This window comes from Neoarius graeffei, chromosome 9 (assembly GCF_027579695.1).
Source record: "Neoarius graeffei isolate fNeoGra1 chromosome 9, fNeoGra1.pri, whole genome shotgun sequence".
Taxonomy (NCBI): Eukaryota; Metazoa; Chordata; class Actinopteri; order Siluriformes; family Ariidae; genus Neoarius; species Neoarius graeffei.
In genome coordinates this window covers 16,405,857-16,425,181 of record NC_083577.1, presented here as the reverse complement: position 1 = coordinate 16,425,181, position 19,325 = coordinate 16,405,857, and the positions used below count along the sequence as shown (strand labels likewise).

Below are 19,325 nucleotides of genomic sequence, written 5' to 3'. Positions count from 1 at the left end.
TTGGTTCTCCATTTCAACATCTTACAAGATATCGCAAATCCCTTTGCAACTTAAAATCAGCAACATCTCGACATGACCTCTAACAAATATGGTATGAATCCAATAAACTGTCTAGGAAGAATACATCAAAATATAACGTGTTTTGCAATGGAGTCATTACTGTCCATGTCCAAATACTGGCGCAATACCAGAGGGTGTCTTTGGACATGTGGATATCTTCGGACCCATTATATCTTATAACCTGTGAAGTTTGAGCTGTATCAGGCAATGCATGGTGAATTTATGACTCACTTCCTGTTTGCGTGGCAATGTATACATTTATTGGTTTGCCATTTCAAAATCTTGCAACTTATTGCAAATCCCTTCGCAATTTAACATCAGCAACATCTTGACATGACGTATACCGAATATGGCCTGGATCCAACGAACCGCCTAGGAGGAGTTTAACACGTGTCAACGCACAAGACCAGAAATATCTCGCTTCCTATTGCGTATAGGCAGTTTTGTTCATCCCGGGGCACTCCGCACACCTACCAGATTTGACACGGATAGGTGAAACCTATATACTGGACAGGAGTCTCCATGACGTGTGGGTGCTAGGGAGTCCCCCGGACACACCTGGGGTCAAGCCCCTATGGATGATTTTCGGTGCGCATGACTGACGTGTACCAAACTTCATGAATTTTCAAGTATGTATAAGGTGTCAAATCTGTATTTTTATGCCTCCGCCACCGTAAGGTGCAGGAGGCATTATGTTTTCGGGTTGTCCGTCTGTCCGTCCATGCGTGCGTCTGTCTCGCAACCTTGTGAACGCGATATCTCAAAGGCTAATAAAAGGAATTTCACCAAACTTTCACCATTTGTGCGCTTTGGGACAAGCATGAACTGATTAGATTTTGAGATCAAAAGGTCTAAGGTCAAGGTCACTGTGAGGTCAAATGTCTGTCTGAAAACCTCGTGAACACAGTATCTCCAAGGCAGATGAAAGGAATTTCACCAAACTTTCACCATTTGTGCATTTGGGGACAAAGATAAACTGATTTAGATTTTGAGATCAAAAGGTCTAAGGTCAAGGTCACTGTGAGGTCAAATGTCTGTCTGAAAACCTTGTGAACACAATGTCTCCAAGGCTAATACAAGTAATTTCACCAGGTCAAGATTACTGTGAGGTCAAATGTCCATCTCCAAATCACAACTTAAGGCGTGTAGTCTACCGGGCGGAGGCATCCCCGTCGATGGCGTTGAGTTCTATCTAGTTGAACTATAGAGTTAATGAAGCCCACCTAGACTAATTAACCATATCACTTCAAATTGTATCATAGGACAAATGTATGTGCAAAATTTAATTAGTTTTTAGCCATTGTAAGCCTCTCAAAACAGCGCGGGAAAACTTTTTAAATCCCACATTCCATCCAACATGGCTGACTTCCTGTTGGGTGGAGTCAAATACAACCAAGTGAACTTTGTCCTGTATCACATGAGTATCGATCACACCAAGTCTTGTGCTGATCTGAGCAACTTCATCTCAACCATAGCTTGTCCTCGGGGGTGCTGATTTGATTTGATTTAGGTTTTCCACATGTACATTTACAATAAAATACACATTTAATTATTGTAAAGACGTAAAAAAAAACGAGGATGACACAAAAAAGTCTAATAAAATGACTTATTTCCATTGTGGTCCTCATAAAAAATTACAAAATGATGACAATATGATGGAGGACAAAAATTACAAAAATGTATAAGTAAACAAAGTGTATAAAAATAACATTAATATTATTAGTAAAATAAATTTAAGAAATATTACTATCACAAGTTTTATATATCACAAAATATCACAATTGTTATCACAGAAATTGAATAACAATTTACAAACATATATTAAAAGTACATGGGAGAGTCCATTTTTAATGATTCTAATAAAAACCTTTTGACTTGTTTCTTAAACGTTTTTTTTATTGGTGAGCGTTTGAACACTTGTGGGTAGGCTGTTCCAGTCTGCAGCTCCCGTGTACCTGAATGTACTCTTACCCAGTGTGGTCTTAAATCTGGGTAAGGCCAGTGACCCGACACTTGCTCGAGTTCGGATGTTATGGACTTGGCTGACACTGGTACAAAACGAAGAAAGATAAGAAGGGGAGGTATTATTTACAATTTGATGAACAGGATTTAGCTTTAATTGGACAACACATTTTTCATATTTTCATTTTTCACATTTTTCATATTCAACACATCCATCATATTGTCAAGGTAACCAATTAAGTTGAATAAAGTGGGCGGGAGTAATGTGGGTACGAGGATGGAGTTTTAATACAACACGAATTAACTTATGCTGTAGAGCTCCGGGACCACACCCAGTCCCTTGCTCAGTGTAACTTTTTGATTTTATGCACATTTGATCAGTGTGCCAAAATTCGTGAGTTTTTGAGCATCGCAAGTGCCTCAAAAATGATTTCTTCCGTGGGGGGGAAAGAAAAATAGGCCGAAAACAATAGGGCTTTGCACCTATGGCCTCCACCTCGGTGCTCAGGCCTTAAGTGAATACACTTTGTTACTGATAGGTTTTGATCTGTCTATATTGAAGGAGGTTGAATGGACAAAGTATGCTCTTGGAATGTAGACCTCTGCTGCTTAGGAGATTCTGCCTCACGGATCGATCTGGGAGCAACAGTCACTGACGAAGACACAGTTGTTCACAAATGTTCCTAGGTTTATTGTAGGACAAACCTGAGTGTACACCGATCAGCCATAACATTATGACCTCTGACAGGTGAAGGGAATAAAATTGATTCTCATTACAATGGCACTTGTCAATGGGTGGGATATATTAGGCAGCAAGAGAACAGTTAGTTCTTGAAATTGATGTGTTGGAAGCAGGAAAATGGGCAAGCATAAGGATCTGAGTGACTCTGACCAGGGCCAAATTGTAATTGCTAGATGACTGGGTTTCTGCAATTTGCAGAAACCACTGGAATCCAGGGACTGAAACGAGGATTTACAGTTGCCATTTTGTGTCAAAGTTGTAATGAAGTAAAGATATTTGTATAAACCTGTCCACATCCAGTCAGAATATCTATTGGTGTCCTTGTCGCTTTTTATTTCACCAACAAATCTCAAGTGAAAAGGCTTTTGTATACCTTCAGGCTTTGCTTTGTGCATTTCCCTGACATCAAAATGAGGTACATATAAAGTCAGAAAACTTTATTCCTGTCCCCGTCAATGTTCCTGAATCACTTGTTTGGTAAGTTGTAAGGGTCACTGTTAAGTCCAACTCCCTTTAATTTAAGCAAAAATTTTAATTTATTTTTAATCTTTGTTTAGACCTGCTATGAATTCAGCAGGAGACAGAGTGCACTTCTCTAGGAAGTCTCGAGCTCCTGATCCTTCACAGGTAAATCTTAATGGTGATTTTTTTTTTTTTTTTTAAACACAAAAGATAAAATTTGACCAGTGTTTTGTATTTTACTGTCTTATTTCATTGCTAGCCTACAAGCTATCCTGCTAATCATACAAAACCTCATAATGCATAATGAAGGGTGAAAAGGGAAGTCTAAAGTCTTTTCTGAATAAGTGGTATTAGTTGATCTTTAGGTGTGTGAAGACATGAAAACGGAGACTTCAGATGGAGGGACATCCACAGTTTCAGAAGTCTGTGTGATGAAGGAGGAGATACTGGAGCTGAACATCTACAACCATAGAGATGACCTCAGCAACCCACCTGAACTTCTCTCCATTAAAAAAGATGATCCTGACAAAGACTACCTCTGTAAGACATCAGGTTACACTGGAGCTTAGTAACAATCTCACTGATTATTGTGCCCGACACACAGTCGAATACAGTGGTTCTTAAATGGTTTTGCATCAGGACCCATGTTTTATGTTGGACATCAACACTAAAGTTGTTGATCATATGGAAGTAAACAAAGAAATGCATTTTAATTTTGCATAATAATGTTATTAATACTAATTATCCATTGCATAGACCTAATAAAGTTGGATAATAATCATTTACTATCTCATATAATAGGAAATAAATCAACATGTATATTGAGTTGTTAGTTGTACAATGTTCCCTTGTAAGGTTTTACAATGGAAAATATCAGTTTAAGTGTTATGCACATGATTTAATCAAGTGCAAAATTATTCACATTAATAGATGATGTTAATATGAAACTCGGCCACTATTTAAATACACACAATCTGGAAAAAGTATAATTTATCTATGTTTATTGTTTATGAAATTTATTATTATTATTATTATTATTAGTAGTAGTAGTAGTAGTAGTAATTTATAGGTGCCTTTCAAGGCACTCATGGACATCTTAGAACACCCAGTCAACAGTCCAACAAGGCATAAAATACAAAATAATAAAATTGTAAAAGTCATTAGCGCTGAAGTCAGACAGAATAGGCAAGTCTGACAAGGTGTGTTTTAAGGTGGGATTTGAAGTTTGGAAGAGAGTCAATATTATGAATGTCATGTAGAAAGGAGTTCCAGAGGTGAGGGGCAACATGACTGAAGGCTCTATACCCCATGGTAGTCAAAGGAGCTGGAGGTGTAACAAGATTGAAGAAGAGGATCTAAGAGTACAAGAAGATATGCAGATGTGAAGTCTGTTCAAAGGGCGGCATGGTGGTGCAGTGGTCAGCACTGTCTCCTCACAGTAAGAAGGTTCCGGGTTCAAACCTCATGGCTGATGAGGGGCCTTTCTGTGTAGAGTTTGCATGTTCTCCCTGTGTCCACGTGGGTTACCTCTAGATGCTCTGGTTTCCCCCACAGTCCAAAGCCATGCAGTTAACCTAATTGGCTACTTTTAAATTGTCCTTGACTAAAAGCAGGGCAGCAGAGGAGTGGCTAGCCGGCTGTACTTAGCCAAGAAACCCTAGGAAAGGGCTCCAACCCAGAATGTGTTGGATGGGCAAAGAAGTCCGTTCGAGAGATATGGGGGAGCTAGGTTATGAAGTGTCTTAAAAGTGAAAAGCAGAATCTTGAAATCAATATGGTATTTAACAGGATGAATTCTGAGTTTGTGAGGAAGATCAGAGTGAATGGAGTTGCACTCATCAATGTGAGATGGAACTAAGGCATCTATAAGAATAGCAGTGCTATGAGGTGTAAGAGATGGACATGAATGATGTTGTGTACAACCCCGATTCCAAAAAAGTTGGGACAAAGTACAAATTGTAAATAAAAACGTTATGCAATGATGTGGAAGTTTCAAAATTCCATATTTTATTCAGAGTAGAACATAGATGACCTATCAAATGTTTAAACTGAGAAAATGTATCATTTAAAGAGAAAAATTAGGTGATTTTTAAATTTCATGACAACACATCTCAAAAAAGTTGGGACAAGGCCATGTTTACCACTGTGAGACATCCCCTTTTCTCTTTACAACAGTCTGTAAATGTCTGGGGACTGAGGAGACAAGTTTAAGGATAGGAATGTTAACCCATTCTTGTCTAATGTAGGATTCTAGTTGCTCAACTGTCTTAGGTCTTTTTTGTCGTTTCTTCCGTTTTATGATGCGCCAAATGTTTTCTATGGGTGAAAGATCTGGACTGCAGGCTGGCCAGTTCAGTACCCGGACCCTTCTTCTATGCAGCCATGATGCTATAATTGATGCAGTATCTGGTTTGGCATTGTCATGTTGGAAAATGCAAGGTCTTCCCTGAAAGAAACGTCGCCTGGATTGGAGCATATGTTGCTCTAGAAGCTGGATATACCTTTCAGCATTGATGGTGTCTTTCCAGATTTGTAAGCTGCCCATGCCACATGCACTAATGCAACCCCATACCATCAGAGATGCAGGCTTCTGACCTGAGCGCTGATAACTTGGGTCGTCCTTCTCCTCTTTAGTCCGAATAACACGGCGTCCCTGATTTCCATAAAGAACTTCAAATTTTGATTCATCTGACCACAGAACAGTTTTCCACTTTGGCACAGTCCATTTTAAATGAGCCTTGGCCCAGAGAAGACATCTGCGCTTCTGGATCATGTTTCGATACGGCTTCTTTGAACTATAGAGTTTTAGCTGGCAACGGCGGATGGCGCGGTGAATTGTGTTCACAGATAATGTTCTCTGGAAATATTCCTGAGCCCATTATGTGACTTCCAATACAGAAGCATGCCTGCATGTGATATAGTGCTGTCTAAGGGCCCGAAGATCACGGGCACCCAGTATGGTTTTCCAGCCTTGACCCTTGCGCACAGAGATTCTTCCAGGTTCTCTGAATCTTTTGATGATATTGTGCACTGTAGATGATGATGATGATATGTTCAAACTCTTTGCAATTTTGCACTGTCAATCCTTTCTGATATTGCTCCACTATTTGTTGGCGCAGAATTAGGGGGATTAGTGATCCTCTTCCCAGCTTTACTTCTGAGAGCCGCTGCCACTCCAAGATGCTCTTTTTATACCCAGTCATGTTAATGACCTATTGCCAATTGACCTAATGAGTTGCAATTTGGTCCTCCAGCCATTCCTTTTTTGTACCTTTAACTTTTCCAGCCTCTTATTGCCTCTGTCCCAACTTTTTTGAGCTGTGTTGCTGTCATGAAATTTCAAATGAGCCAATATTTGGCATGAAATTTCAAAATGTCTCACTTTCGACATTTGATATGTTGTCTATGTTCTGTTGTGAATACAATATCAGTTTTTGAGATTTGTAAATTATTGCATTCCGTTTTTATTTACAATTTGTACTTCGTCCCAACTTTTTTGGAATCGGGGTTGTAGATTAAAAGATGCAAACTGAGTGGTGTTATTGATGCATGCTTCAGAGTATAAAGTATTGTCAAAGCTGGCATCCAAACTCTTAACCTACATGGAAGGAGAAACCATGACATTGTAAATAGTCAGAGGAAAAACTGTTAGGTTTGTCCAAAGTAGTTTTAGTGCCAATGAAGAGAACCTCTGGGGATTTTTTTTTCCCCTATGTGTTAAATTTGAGAAAATTAGAGGTCAGCCAAGATTTAATTTCCAGTCAACTCCATGCTGTCACGGAAGGCGGTCGCATTTCTCTGCTCTCCTCTCCCTTATCTTCCCTGCTTATGCTCCTCTTGTCTCGTCTTGTCTGTCTACTGTCTATACTTTTGAGAGACTCTCTCCACACTGCTCTCCAAACTAAAAAATCATGGAATTGATAAACTGATCTTTTAACGAAATTGACACAGTTTTCTCGACGAGAAGCCTGGGTTCGGGTGAACACTTCTGTCCTGCCGGAATGTTCATGGCTGGCTACACGATGGATGTGTGGGAGCAGTGGTGGGTCGTGTGCCTGGCGATTCTTTCTGTGGAGGACATTGAAGACGTCTACCTATTCGGAACCATGATTACAGGACTTTTGCTGATTTGGATTAGGCATTGCCCTGATTTATCGAGGAAATCAGAAAACGGTGACAGCTTTTCAAAGCCCTATAAAGCTGCTCGACATGATTGAAGCAGTGGGCAGAGCTGTCGGCAGTCAGACTGTGGCTATTCAGAACTTGAACCGCAACATGGATGACATCTTGGAGAAGCTTTCGGCTTTGCAAAGGAAATGGATTGATTTGAAGACCAGAATGGACAGAGTGGTCATGTAAAAGAATGCGTCTACTCGCCCCAAGACCAAATAATTCCAATCTTATCTGCTTTCGGCTCCCTCAGACAGCACTGGCCTCGGCCAAGGCTGTTGCTGGGACATCTCCCCCTGAAGGTCACTGCTGTGAGACGCTCTCGCATTCCTTCCCCCCCACTTCCCACGGTCGCCGCTTTTATCCCCAGTGTGATGAGCGGGTGCACGACCAGCGTTGACATGGCTGCAGGAACGGTCGGGTGCTTGCTTGCGCTAGGTTATCTCTACCTCCCCCCCCCCCCCCCCCCCAAGTCCCGAGTTTTCATGTTGTAAAGTGTATGTGTTTGTGCTTACGTGCTGAGGTGTGGGTTTTTTTTTTTTTTTTTTTAAATGTTCCCACACTGTACTTCTCACAGGACCATAGTGTGGGGGTTGCTTTTTTTTTTCTCCTCCCCTCTCATGTTACTCTGTATTTTTCTTTTCATCCCTGTCTTCCTGTCCTGTCCTGTCTACTCCCCCTCTGTCAATTGTGTGTGTGTGCGCACGCGTAAGGACAGGTTGATGGTCAATTTCACTGGTACTTGTGACTAGTGACAAAGGTTCATTCATCATTCAAAGGTAAGAGGGTGGAAGGCTGGAATTAGGCTTGATAAACCGGTAGGGCTGGGTGTCGTCAGCATAGTAATGGAACAGAATACTACATTTTCTAAAAAAAATTTTTTTTTTAAATGGCCAAAAGGCAGAAGATGGATAATTAGAGTGCCTGCAACAGAACCCCGGGGAACACCGCTTATAACCTAGGCAAGACTGTGATCTGAAGTTTTTTAATTGAACAAGCTGTGTGCGAACAGAGAGATGATTTTAAACCAGGTAAGGGGGTGCCGATGATGCCAATAGATACTAATCTCTCTAGGAGAATACTATGAGAGATTGGATCAAAGGCTGAACTCAAATCAAGGAGCATGAGTATGCTTAACGGCCCAGAATCAGCTGCCATCAGCAGGTCAATGGTGATTTTGATCAAAGCTGTCTCTGTACTGTGAAATGGACAAACACCCAGACTGATTGTTCAAACAAGTAATTTGTCAGTGAGCGAGTGAACCTGAGCTACAACAGGTTTTTCAAGTATTTTTGAGAGGAAAGGTAGGTTTGAGAGAGGACGGTAATTGTTCAGTTTGTTGGGGTCAGCACCAGGTATTTTCTTTTATTTATTTAAAGAATTGGAGATATTGCAACTGTTTTGAGAGATGAATGTACAATACCACTAATAAGGGAGGAATGAATGTCAGTTATTACAGTTATTATAAATGAAACGAACACTGACCCAAACATTGAATTACAAATTGTACAAAGGATTTGATTTCATTTTGATAAGTGTCTCAAAATGAAGATGCCATGATCAGATACATATGTTGATTTTGTCTAGTTTTAGTGCGTAAGCTACTTGCCTTAATGTGTGTCACCTTCTGCTGTTTTGTTTTTTTCTCAGACATGTCTTGTATTCTCTTCCATATCGTGTCCTTGAAGATCAAGATTTTTTCAAATTATTTGTGACAGATTTGTATCAAGAATTTGTGGTCAGGTCAACATCAGCTGGTAAAACAAGGTCCTCTGTAACCGTGTGGATCTTTTTGCATTTTGAAATGTGATTACGGAGTTTGTACAATGCACCCAGTCATTACTTCTGAACAGTGCACATGACAACAGTCAACAGCCTTGACTGTTATGGCTTGAGTGTTCGAAATACTTTATGAATTTCAATTATTTCATGCTTTCCACAGCCTGTAACTCGCCGCACACTGTGGACTGCACAAACCATGCTTGTCATATTTTCATTTACCTTGCATAGTGTCCCCCCACCCCCGCCCCCAGTCCTTTTTAAAGGAGGAGGTAATTTCACTCCTTTAATTTCATCAATGTTGGTACCAATTGTTTACAGATGAATTTGTGCCAAAATTGACTGTCTGTGTGTCCTGACCCATATACTTATTAGAATCCAAGAGCATTGTGAAAGCCATGTGGGTGGCTAAGCAGGGAAGCCTTGTAAGCCAGGGAATGCGAAGGATATCCTTGCTCTTAAAAATTCCTTTGAGAAGAAAATGTGTTGTCTGCCTATACATGGCCAGCTATTTCATTTCATCTTTACTCAGCATCTAATGAACAGGGACTTTGTCATTTTCAAATGTTTTTTTCCATTTGTTACAATTTAGTCATGAAATAAAGGGGTAATCAACAAAGTTAATTTTAATTCAGGGTTAATTTTTTTTTGGACAAAATTGATTACAATTTCCCTTCACTGGAACAAAAAGGCATGACATTGTCCCTGTGCACAAAGTGCGCAGACATGGTTTGTCAAGGTTGGAGTGGAAAAACTCAAGTGTCCTGCACAGAGCCCTGACCTCAACCCCACTGAACAACTTTGGGATGGACTGGAACACTCAACTGCACCCCAAGCCTCTTCGCCCAAAATCAGTGCCTGACCTCACTAATGCTTTGGTCATTGAATGAACACGCAGCCATGCTAAAAAATCTAGTGGAAAGTGGCTCTTGTTATAACTGCAAAGGAAGAATAAATCTGGAATGGGTTGTTCAACAAGCACATATGGATGTGATGGTCCACTGTCCAAATATTTGAATCTCTATATGGATTTAGGGGCATCATGATGGTACCGCTCCATGGTCCTGGATGAGATCCTGAGCTCTGGTTACTGGCTGTGTGGAGGCTTGTAAGTTTTCTCCCCAGTTGCTCATGTCCCCCCTGAAAAAAAAAAAGGAAAGGAGGCTTAAATTGCCACTCAATGTGGGTGCATGATGCCCTGCATTGAACGGGAATGAGTAAATTTAGGTTTTCCCCTGGAGTGGGCATGGCCTAAACATTTTTAATTAAATATAAATCCTACAAATATGGCACTAGAAAAATGCCTAGATCTAGAAATGGTACAATGTGGGAAATAAGGCTGGACTGGCAGACATTGACTGACTGACTGACTGACTGACTGACTGACTGGTAATTTTTTGCATTTGTCTGTATGTATTTCAAAAGCATCAGCCTGGCTGGCCAATTATAAATGAATGAATTAAAAAAAAAAAATTTAAAATGTCAGTTTGTATTTCAGAAGCATCAAACCAGATGGTCCATGAAAAATTGTAAAGATATGGATCTAATCTACTTACAATTTTCTTCCAAATGTTACACTGGGTGAATGTTATGTCGTAACATGACCTGTGAAATGGGGGCCCCCGCGGGCATCTAATCTCATTGTCTCTAGCCGCTTTATCCTTCTACAGGGTTGCAGGCAAGCTGGAGCCTATTCCAGCTGACTATGGGCAAAAGGCGGGGTACACCCTGGACAAGTTGCCAGGTCATCACAGGGCTGACACATAGACACAGACAACCATTCACACTCACATTCACACCTACGGTCAATTTAGAGTCACCAGTTAACCTAACCTGCATGTCTTTGGACTGTGGGAGAAACCGGAGCACCCAGAGGAAACCCACGTGGACATGGAGAGAACATGCAAACTCCACACGGAAAGGCCCTTGCTGGCCACGGGGCTCGAACCCAGACCTTCTTGCTGTGAGGCAACAGCGCTAACCACTACACCACTGTGCTGCCCCCCTGCGGGCATGAATTTTTAAAAATTCATAATTCAGCCACCGATGGTCCTAGCCCTGCCAAAATTTACAGGCACCTCTCTCTCCCTGAGCCCTTTCAAACCAGTACAGGCGTGGCCTAGTACGACCCTGCATCAGCCCGTTATTTGCCCCTGAAACCCCTGTGTGAAAACTTTTTTTAATATGAGCCCTGGCTTGAGCCAGCCTTTAAAAATTAATAACTTGGCCGCCGATGGTCCTAATTCCACCAAAATTTACAGGCACATCCCTCTCCCCGAGACTGTTCAAACCAGCCCAGGCTCGGCCCGATCCAATGTCAGGAGCAAGCACGGATTGTGGAACGCTTTAGCATGAGCCCTAGCTCTAGCTGCTTGTGCGCATGGGGATTTAAAAATTCATAACTCGTCCACCAAAGCTCCAAGCCCCATTAAAATTTACAGGCACCTCCCTCTCCCTGAGTGGCACACTAAATAAGACAATAATGATACACTCCATATTCACTTTTTTTTTTGCATGATGCAGTTGAACTAGTGTTTTAGGGTTGACAGTATCTTATCGTTCCAATCAGTTGATTAAGAGGTCAGTTTACATGCAACTTTGCAGTACAGTATTAAGTGCCAAATTGCCAGTCAGTGGTTATTTTTATTTATTTTTATCCATAATAAGAATGATAGTCATATGCTTTGTAGGATGTAGGAGATTTTATTTTCTTTTATTTTCTAAGTTCTAGTCTAGCAGATTTTAGTCTGAATACCAAATGATATTACCACATCTAGTTTTGAGTCATTTTAAGAGTCATTTTAAAAGTCCTTTTGTCACCAGTTACTTGGAATCTCACACTTGTATTGTTCGTCTCATCATCTCTAGCCGCTTTATCCTGTTCTACAGGGTCGCAGGCAAGCTGGAGCCTATCCCAGCTGACTACGGGCGAAAGGCGGGGTACACCCTGGACAAGTCTCCAGGTCATCACAGGGCTGACACACAGACACAGACAACCATTCACACTCACATTCACACCTACGATCAATTTAGAGTCACCAGTTAACCTAACTTGCATGTCTTTGGACTGTGGGGGGGAAACCGGAGCACCCGGAGGAAACCCACGCGGACATGGGGAGAACATGCAAGCTCCGCACAGAAAGGCCCTCGCCAGCCACGGGGCTCGAACCCAGGACCTTCTTGCTGTGAGGCGACAGCGCTAACCACTACACCACCGTGCCGCCCACTTGTATTGTTAATTACTAAATTTCTTATACAACCCCGATTCCAAAAAAGTTGGGACAAAGTACAAATTGTAAATAAAAACAGAATGCAATAATTTACAAATCTCAAACTGATATTGTATTCACAATAGAAGATAGACAACATATCAAATGTCGAAAGTGAGACATTTTGAAATTTCATGCCAGCAACACGTCTCAAAAAAAGTTGGGACAGGGGCAATAAGAGGCTGGAAAAGTTAAAGGTACAAAAAAGGAACAGCTGGAGGACCAAATTGCAACTCATTAGGTCAATTGGCAATAGGTCATTAACGTGACTGGGTAGAAAAAGAGCATCTTGGAGTGGCAGCAGCTCTCAGAAGTAAAGATGGGAAGAGGATCACCAATCCCCCTAATTCTGTGCCGACAAATAGTGGAGCAATATCAGAAAGGAGTTCGACAGTGTAAAATTGCAAAGAGTTTGAACATATCATCATCTACAGTGCATGATATCATCAAAAGATTCAGAGAATCTGGAAGAATCTCTGTGCGTAAGGGTCAAGGCTGGAAAACCATACTGGGTGCCCGTGATCTTCGGGCCCTTAGACGGCACTGCATCACATACAGGCATGCTTCTGTGTTGGAAATCACAAAATGGGCTCAGGAATATTTCCAGAGAACGTTATCTATGAACACAATTCACCGTGCCATCCGCCGTTGCCAGCTAAAACTCTATAGTTCAAAGAAGCCGTATCGAAACATGATCCAGAAGTGCAGACATCATCTCTGGGCCAAGGCTCATTTAAAATGGACTGTAGCAAAGTGGAAAACTGTTCTGTGGTCAGACTAATCAAAATTTGAAGTTCTTTATGGAAATCAGGGACGCTGTGTCATTCTGACTAAAGAGGAGAAGGACGACCCAAGTTGTTATCAGCACTCAGTTCAGAAGCCTGCATCTCTGATGGTATGGGATTGCATTAGTGTGTGTGTGGCATGGGCAGTTTACACATCTGGAAAGACACCATCAATGCTGAAAGGTTTATCCAGGTTCTAGAGCAACATATGCTCCCATCCAGACGACATCTCTTTCAGGGAAGACCTTGCATTTTCCAACATGACAATGCCAAACCACATACTGTATCAATTACAACATCATGGCTGCGTAGAAGAAGGGTCCGGGTACTGAACTGGCCAGCCTGCAGTCCAGATCTTTCACCCATAGAAAACATTTGGCGCATCATAAAACGGAAGATACGACAAAGACCTAAGACAGTTGAGCAACTACAATCCTACATTTAGACAAGAATGGGTTAACATTCCTATCCCTAAACTTGAGCAACTTGTCTCTTCAGTCCCCAGACGTTTACAGACTGTTGTAAAGAGAAAAGGGGATGTCTCACAGTGGTAAACATGGCCTTGTCCCAACTTTTTTGAGATGTGGTGGTGTCATGAAATTTAAAATCACCTAATTTTTCTCTTTAAATGATATACATTTTCTCAGTTTAAACATTTGATATGTCATCTATGTTCTATTCTGAATAAAATATGGAATTTTGAAACTTCCACATCATTGCATTCTGTTTTTATTTACAATTTGTACTTTGTCCCAACTTTTTTGGAATCGGGGTTGTAGACTTATTATTAAAAAAAAGTCATTGTTGACAATGTTTCATGAGTAGTATTATAGTACCTATACATGAGTCCCAGTAAGTTGTAACCAACTGGAACATCCTTGCCCCCCAGACTTTTTTCTGTACATGGAACTGGCCTGTGTGTATTACTGTTTTCTTGGGTATACCTTTTTAAGCATGTTTTTCTTGAATCTTCTGACATTTTTTCTTGTAAATTATATTCAATTTGTAGTCACTAATTACACTAATCTAATGTAATTTGGCCTTTGAAGATCACAAAATGTGCCTGGAAATAGCTGAGAAGCCATCTCCAGGCATCTAAAGCCCTTCAGCTTCCATGGCCATAAGGCAGGTCCCAGACCCCCAGCCATATTGATCCAAGCCTTTGGTACATCATTCGGACAGGCTGACATTTGGATGGACAGACATTTCAGACTTGTCTGTCTTGTGACAGTCTGATTTAAAATTCCTTATTTCCCACACTGTGGTAGAACTCAGTATAGAGGGTGTGTGTGTGTGTGTGTGTGTGTGTGTGTGTGTGTGTGTGTTTCCTGTTATGATTATTGCTTGGGCTTGCTTGTGGTTTCCTAACAAATTTATTTAGTTCTCTTTCCCAAAATATAAACAAATAGGCAGACTAATTTAAATCAACTGTGACCCTGACCAGGCAGTTTCTAAGGATGCAGTAAATACATCACATAGCGTTTGTTAATGAACATGAGTTTGTTGGGTTTTTTTTTTGGTCCTGCAAGCTTCATCTTCATCTGACAACTTGTTTATGCCCACATGAAAGTAAAAAATTCATACTCTTGTAACTTTTTTTTGTTGTGTCCTGCGATGCACACCTAGTCTCAACCAGATTCTGTGTAAACATTTCTGGCAAGCTTTCTTGGACTAAATTTTATGCAATACTAATGTGCACTGATCAGACATGAAATTTAAAAACACTGACAGGTAAAGTGAATTACATTGATTATATTGTTACAATGGCACTTGTCAAGAGGTGGGATATATTAGGCAGCAAGAGAACAATAAGTTCTCAAAGTTGATGTGTTGGAAGCAGGAAAAATGGACAAGCACAGACTGCTGAAAAAGTTAATCCTGACACCTTTCTGTTTTAGCCAGCATTAACTTTATCAGCACTTTGTGCTGAAGTAGCTCTTCTGTAGGATTGGACCCCATGGGCTTTACCCTTCATGCATCATGCGAATCAATGAGTCTTTGCCACCCATGACCCTGTCACCAGTTCACTGGTTGTCCTTTGTTGGACCACTTTTGGTAGGTACTAACCACTGCATACTGGGAATACCCCACAAGATGTGCCATTTTGGAGATGCTCAGACCCAGTCATCTAGCCATCACAATTTGGCCCTTGTCAAAGTCGCTCAGATCCTTACGCATGCCCATTTTTCCTGCTTCCAACACATCAACTTCAAGAACTGACAGTTCTCTTGCTTCCTAATATATTCCACCCCTTGGCAGGTGCCATTGTCACAACCTAATCGATGTAATTCTTTTTACCTGTCAGTGTTTTTTAATTTTATGGCTGATCAGTGAATGTTCTCCGATATACATTTGGGCATAATTCCTAACGTGTGTGTGTGTGTGTGTGTTTTTGTTTTTTAATAAATACTCCCAGATTGTGAAGTTTGCAAAGCCTCCTTCTTCAATAAGTGTGAGGTTCATGGACCACCCTTTTTCATCCTTGATACTCCTGTTCCCATGGGAGTTCCTGACCGAGCCAGACAAACTCTTCCTCCTGGACTAGAGATTCGGGAGTCCAGTATTCCTGACATAGGCCTGGGAGTGTTTAATAAAGGGGAGACTGTTCCAGTAGGTGCACTCTTTGGACCCTATGACGGAGAACTGGTAGGCAGAGAGGAAGCCATGAACAGCGTATACTCTTGGGTGGTGAGTTTATAAATTTGCTCATTTTTAAGCAGCAAAATGTAGCCATTGCTTAATTTATATTAATTAATATAAATTTATTCTTGCTAGTGATATGTGGAGACACTTTCAGGTCCATCAAACTGCTTATAAATTATTGGTACTTGTACAGTTCACTCTGAACTCTATCCAGAAATAACCCCCCCCCCCTTTCCTTTTTTATTTATTTATTTTTTTTACAGACAAAATTTACTAATTGATTTGGATAAATGAACTGCAGGAAACAAAATGCATAGGCTTACTGTGAGGATTATTGCCTAGAAGATTTCATGTAAATTAATACACTTTTTTTTTATTTTATTCTACAAAATTCTATAAAAGCAAAGGTTTTAAATATCTGAAAATTACAAATTGAATGAATAAACAATGAATGACTAAACAAATGAAAGACTGACTCATAGACAAATGTTCCAGTACTGAAGCTCAGCTGTTGCAGGACAGCAGAGCACACTTTCCCTTCTTTTATAGGGCACCATTAGTTTGTTTGTTTTTTTTCCTAATCGAACAGCTTAAGTGGCTTAATATGCTTTATTCCAAGTCATTAATATAAAATAATTGAATTTCACCAAATTTTCATTTGTGTGTAATTAAATAGTCATGTGAAAATAAAGTACATCCCATGGAAATTATGGACTTTTCTCAACATACTGAAACGAGCAAACGTTTCACCCTTTTGATAGTATCTACAGGTAAAGTTGATGCACTTGAACAAAACAGCAAAGAAAATTAGCTCCTTCAGTCATTTATTCACCAAAAATATTAATAGATGTAATGTTCTTCTGTGCAGAAAGTAAGTACACCCTTGGTTTCAGAAGCTAGTATTGTCCCCTTAAACAGAAATAACTTTTTTTTAGGTGTTTTGCATAATTGTTCACCAGTCTTTGCGATCGGCTTGCTGAAATTCTTGACTGCTGTTCCATGCAAAATTCATTCAGATGCAAGATATTTGAGGATTTTCATTGCATGTACTGCCCTTTTCAAATCTCCCCAAATCTGGGGTCCAAATCTGGGCTTTGATTGGCCATTTCATAACCCTCTGTAATGATGGTCTATTTCCCAATTTGCTGTGTGACATCAAAGGGCCCTTGCCACTTGGCAAGTAATTTTGAGCTTGACGTGGGCAGTAAAATGAGCATGTTATCTCCCAGTGCAAATTCTTAGTTGTGTCCCTCTGTTTTACAGGTGGGATTGACATTCTTGCACCTGCAGCAAATTCTCCTGGGTTATGTGATTCAGTGCATGGAGTTTTGCTCTCAGGTCAAGAAGTTACTGAATTTCATCTTTGCTTTAAGTTCCCTCCTCCCAATTTTCTTTAATGATGTCCTGTGGCTTGCTCCCGTACAGCAATTCAAACAGGGAAAACCAGGTGGAATCTTGTGGGACTTATGCACTGTAAACAACAGAGGGTCTAGCCATCAATCCCAGTTTCTAGCATCCCCATGAATAAACTTACGAATCATGTTTTTAAGTGTTTCATTAAATTGTTCAACCAGCCTGTCTGTTTGCAGATGATAAACACTTGTAGGAATCAATTTAATCCCCAATAATTCATAGAATTTGCATAGTGTGCGTAACATGAAAGTGGTTTCTTGATCACTCAGGATTTCTTTTGAAATCCTGACTTGGGAAGAGTGCCTCTGCAACACTATGTGCCAAGATATTATGGAGAGGCACCGGTTCTGGGTATCATCTTGTATAATCCACTATGACTGCCACAAAGCGAAACCCATGTGCAGATCAATCTAATGTCCCGATGAAATCCATGGCAATTCTTTCGAAGGGGATCTCAATTAATGGTAATGGGTGCAATGGTGCTTTTAGTATGGCTGCTGGATTTACCAGCTGGCATTTGTGTCAAGCTGCACACCACCTGCGGACATCGACGTGAATCCCTGGCCAATAGAAATTAAAATAAAATTTTGCAGCAGGATTCCCCCTGATGTACTACTGCAGCACCCATCGACGATTAGCAGTTGTATTAAGGTTTTAAACCTGGGCCAATTTGTTCCCAAGGTAAGTGGATGGGTGAGGCTCAGGCTGTTCACTGTCTCCACACTATGGTTTTCTCCCCAGAAATGAATAGTGATGGGCATTAGCAGATATTTGCGAACATTCCTGTGTACACACCTCCCCTTCACCAGTTGTGCATTTCCCAGTACCCTGCATTTGAATTAGGCTTTTATGCATGGAGGTCTGATTACAACCAGAATCCACCAACACCTGATGTGTACCCCCTTGAATACTCGGAGACTTGGTAGGTTCCTGCTCAGTTGGGGGAAGCCTGTGGTGTGTCAGGAATGCAAATCAGAATGCCTGCCCCTTTGTAGAAGTACTGATCCTGGGAAATCCAAGCCTTTCTGCCACACCGGCAGACCTGCCCAGACTTTCTCCTGATTTTGATGGGCATGGATGGGTTCACCTGTGGAGAGAAAGACCCAGGAGGAGAAAGGGGTGAAGAGGACGGACACAAGTGCGGGGAGCAGGTATTGGGGGAATTGGGCCCCCATCTCCACAGGGCTGGGGTAGGGGAGGGGCGAGGAGAGACATGGGGAGAAAGTGAAAGAGGGAGAGAGAGGGTGTAAGAGAAGCTGCAGGAATGCCTGCTCCCGGAAATGCCGTTAGGTGGTCCTCTGCCAGCTGGACTGCCTCCACCAGCAACACTGCTTGGTGATGCTGAATTCACACTGATCTCACTCGGCAGTTGGGCGATGAACTGCTCTAATGTCACTCGATCAATAATGGTCTCAACATTGCACTCACCTGCCAGCAGCTACCATCAGCAGGCATCCCAGAGCTGTTTTGTGACTGCAAATGGCCAGCCAACTTCACTGTATGCCAGTGAGTGGAAATACTGGCGCTGCTCTTCTGGGCCCCAGCCAACCCGCTGCAGTATGTCCCGCTTCAGGTTGGGGTACTCCAGCATGCTGGTGGCTGGGAGCTTTTGAGCAACAGACTGGGAGCTTTTGATCCATGAATTGGACAAACTTATCATTCATCCTTTGCTGCTAAGGCCAGAGGCAAAGGGGTTCCATTTTGACACCAATCAACAAAAATAGATGCAGAGGGTTGCTACCTTATTGTTACCAGGGAAATTCACTTGGTCCCGATAACCTTGATTAATATTTATGTGCCTAATTTTGACCATCCTGCCTTTTTTAGGAAGGCATTTTCCCTAATAACTGACGTGTATCTCAAACCAACCTCATTGTTGGAGGAGACTTAAATTGTGTTCTTGACCCCTATATAGATAGCTCCTCTAAGAAATGGCCCTGCACTGTAATACCAGGAACTTCTTAAAAGCATATATTAACAACTCAAGCCTATCTGATGTGTGGAGATTCTTCCACCCCACAGAAAGAGACTACTCTTTTC

General features: G+C 41.3%; 1 protein-coding gene across 3 annotated transcripts in view; it reads left to right on the top strand.

Moving 5' to 3' along the window:
* The window catches only part of LOC132891478 (zinc finger protein 883-like), a 90,372-nt gene that overhangs the window by 9,137 nt on the left and 61,910 nt on the right, over nucleotides 1-19,325 (top strand). Inside the window, exons 1-5 of one of the 3 annotated variants that reach the window (XM_060929075.1) lie at nucleotides 3,176-3,241; nucleotides 3,322-3,391; nucleotides 3,592-3,766; nucleotides 15,646-15,917; nucleotides 17,136-17,210. In XM_060929075.1, coding sequence (XP_060785058.1) covers nucleotides 3,329-3,391; nucleotides 3,592-3,766; nucleotides 15,646-15,917; nucleotides 17,136-17,210 — 585 coding nt within the window. In that variant the 5' untranslated portion in view covers nucleotides 3,176-3,241; nucleotides 3,322-3,328. Of the gene's footprint in view, nucleotides 1-3,175; nucleotides 3,242-3,321; nucleotides 3,392-3,591; nucleotides 3,767-15,645; nucleotides 15,918-17,135; nucleotides 17,211-19,325 lie in introns of those variants that run through there. The other 2 variants (XM_060929073.1, XM_060929076.1) reach the window with 2 other exon arrangements.